Here is a 2561-nt window from a genome sequence, read left to right as displayed (position 1 = left end):
AACAAGTAAAAGAAAAAATAGTATTAAGCATGCTGTCAGTTGTTTTAGGAAATATACATCTTTTCTATTCTAGGCACAAGGCCCGAAATTTGGGAGGGAGGGGGCCAGTTGATTAGATCGACTCCAGTATGAAACTGGTACTTAATTTGTCGACCCTGAAAGAATGAAAGGCAAAGTTGACCTCGGCGGAATTTGAACTCAGAACGTAAAGACAGACAAAATACCGCTAAGCATTTCGCCCTGCGTGCTAACGTTTCTGCCAGCTTGACACCTTAAAAAATACACATCTACGATGTCAGTATTTATGAATGTACAACTGCTGCAAGATTACCAGCCAGACCCAGTGAACCGCACCACAGAGTCTGTGACTCCTCACCAAGCGGAGTCCTATCACTATCAAGTGACTATAGAAATCTTCTGGATTCTGCATGCAAGCATATGTGTGTTAATCCACATGTGTGTGTTTGTATGAGCAAGTGTATGTGTGCCAGATCACATATGTGTGGGCGTGTGTACGTCCATATCTACTAATGGTTATATGTAATACTTTGTCTTCACTGTATTGTGTATTCGTTTCTCTTTGTATTTGATATTTGTTATGCAGCGTGCAAGAGTGGAGACTACATTGGTTTGGAGATGAGGTGCGTATGAATGAAGACAGCTTTGTAAAGAGGTACCAGTCACTGAAAGTGGATGGTACCTATAGAAGACGGAGACCCAACAGGATACGAGATGAAGTGGTGAGGACCAATCTCGAGATGTTGGGACTCACGGAGCAAATGAGAACGGACCGAGATGTCTGGCGATATGAGGCTCTAGAGACGACCCACCCACGTCTGCGAAACTGAGTTCTGGAAGCTTTGTGTTCCAGCCACACATAACAATAAAATTTTCATACACCCTACTCCCCCCCCCACTAATAAACCAAACTACATCTCCTCTTCCTCATATTTCCTCTTCATACATTATGATTATCTCCCACTCCCCAATCCTGTTCTCGCTGTATCATTTGCTATCCCCACCCCCTCCTTATACCCAGGTTCTCGTCAATCACTGCATTCCCCACCCTCTACTCGTGCCCTTTCTTGGCAATACCCTGCCATGTATTTCATACCTTGACGTATGCCCTGCCACTTGCCACGATTTATCTCTCTCTTCTTTACTCGACCATCCCATCTATGCTCTGATCCCTGTTCCCTGGCACCTCACCATCATTTCTCTCCTACTATCCCCTTCTCTTGCTCTTCTCTCTGGCTAGGTAACCATGTATCTCCTTTACAGCAGCACATCTGTTTCTGTCCCCTTTCTTATTAACTCTCACTCACTCACGCCCTCTCTCTTCTCTCTCTCTCTCTCTCTCTCCCTGTGGCTAGGTAACCATGTACTCCCTTTACAGCAAGTCACCCATTTCTCTCTTTCTCTCTCTCTCTCTCTCTCACAATCTAACCATTCATCATCTGACACAAGATCATCTCCTCCAATTCCCCGTCCCCTCTCAAAGATTCCTTGTCTTGCAAGTTACTCAGTGACCTCTGCCAGTGCTGGTGCCACGTGAAAAGCATCCAGTCCACACTGTAAAGTGGTTGGCATTTGGAAGGGCATCCAGCTGTAAAAACCATGCCAAAAACTGACCTCACCTGTGTTGGTGCCACATAAAAAGCACTCAGCCCACTCTGCGAAATGGTTGGTGTTAGGAAGGGCATCCAGCCATAAAAACCGTGCCAAAACAGACACAGAAATCTGATGTAGTCTTCCACCTGGCCAGCTCCTGTCAAACCATCCAACCCATGCCAGCATGGAAAACGGATCTTAAACGATGATGGTGATTTGTTATGGATCTTCTATAAGTGTGAAGCTGTATACATTAATTTGCCATTTATATATACAAAGACCGAGAAGAAATCTTGCGAAACAGAGTTCATTTTAACGAGATACCTTTTGAAATCACCTGAGGACACACATTTACACCGAGGGATACACCTAAATCATGTTCAGTATCTCAACAGTGAGGGCTCCGTGCCAGATGGGTTGAAACAATTGTAATGATCAATAAAGAATCTCATATCTTCTATCTTTCTCATTAATCAAACTCCTAACGAACACTAAGCCGGTGAACATGCTTTCCTGGCAAACTGGTGTATACCATACAATTTATTAACTAATAAAATATATATATATTTGTATATGTATATATTGTTTGTTTTTAAATTCAGTTATAATAAAAATAATTTTACATAAATCTGATGGGTTACTCTATACATTTTTAGAGTACAAATTTATTATTCTTATACAAGGATGTTGTTGACATTGACTTTGAAGTTTCAGCCATCATTGGTTTAGTTGACCAAAACTGCAAAGTCGCTGTCAATAATATTCTTGTTCAAGAATAATAAATGTGTGTGTGTGTGTATGAACTTTAGATTAGTTGAAAAATATCACAAACATATTTTAATTTCTGAAAGCAAATTCCCTACTGTTACCATGGAGAAAAAATTCTCCGTTATAGTAAAAGGTGTAAAAAAAAATGCCATGTCTGTCTAACGCTTCCATCTAACGGATTC

The 2561-nt window shown here is 41.4% G+C and overlaps 1 protein-coding gene across 2 annotated transcripts in view; it reads left to right on the top strand.

The window, feature by feature from the left end:
* The window catches only part of LOC106874797 (uncharacterized), an 18279-nt gene extending 16210 nt beyond the window's left edge, over positions 1-2069 (top strand). For both annotated transcript variants that reach the window (XM_014922653.2, XM_052973980.1), the window contains exon 8: positions 605-2069. In XM_014922653.2, coding sequence (XP_014778139.1) covers positions 605-848 — 244 coding nt within the window. In that variant the 3' untranslated portion in view covers positions 849-2069. The remainder of the gene's footprint in view (positions 1-604) is intronic.
* The last annotated feature ends 492 nt before the right edge of the window (positions 2070-2561 follow it).

The sequence above is a fragment of the Octopus bimaculoides genome, chromosome 17, assembly GCF_001194135.2.
Source record: "Octopus bimaculoides isolate UCB-OBI-ISO-001 chromosome 17, ASM119413v2, whole genome shotgun sequence".
NCBI classification, from domain to species: Eukaryota; Metazoa; Mollusca; class Cephalopoda; order Octopoda; family Octopodidae; genus Octopus; species Octopus bimaculoides.
The sequence above is the reverse complement of the archived record's forward strand: the minus strand, read 5'-3'. Positions and strand labels throughout refer to the sequence as shown.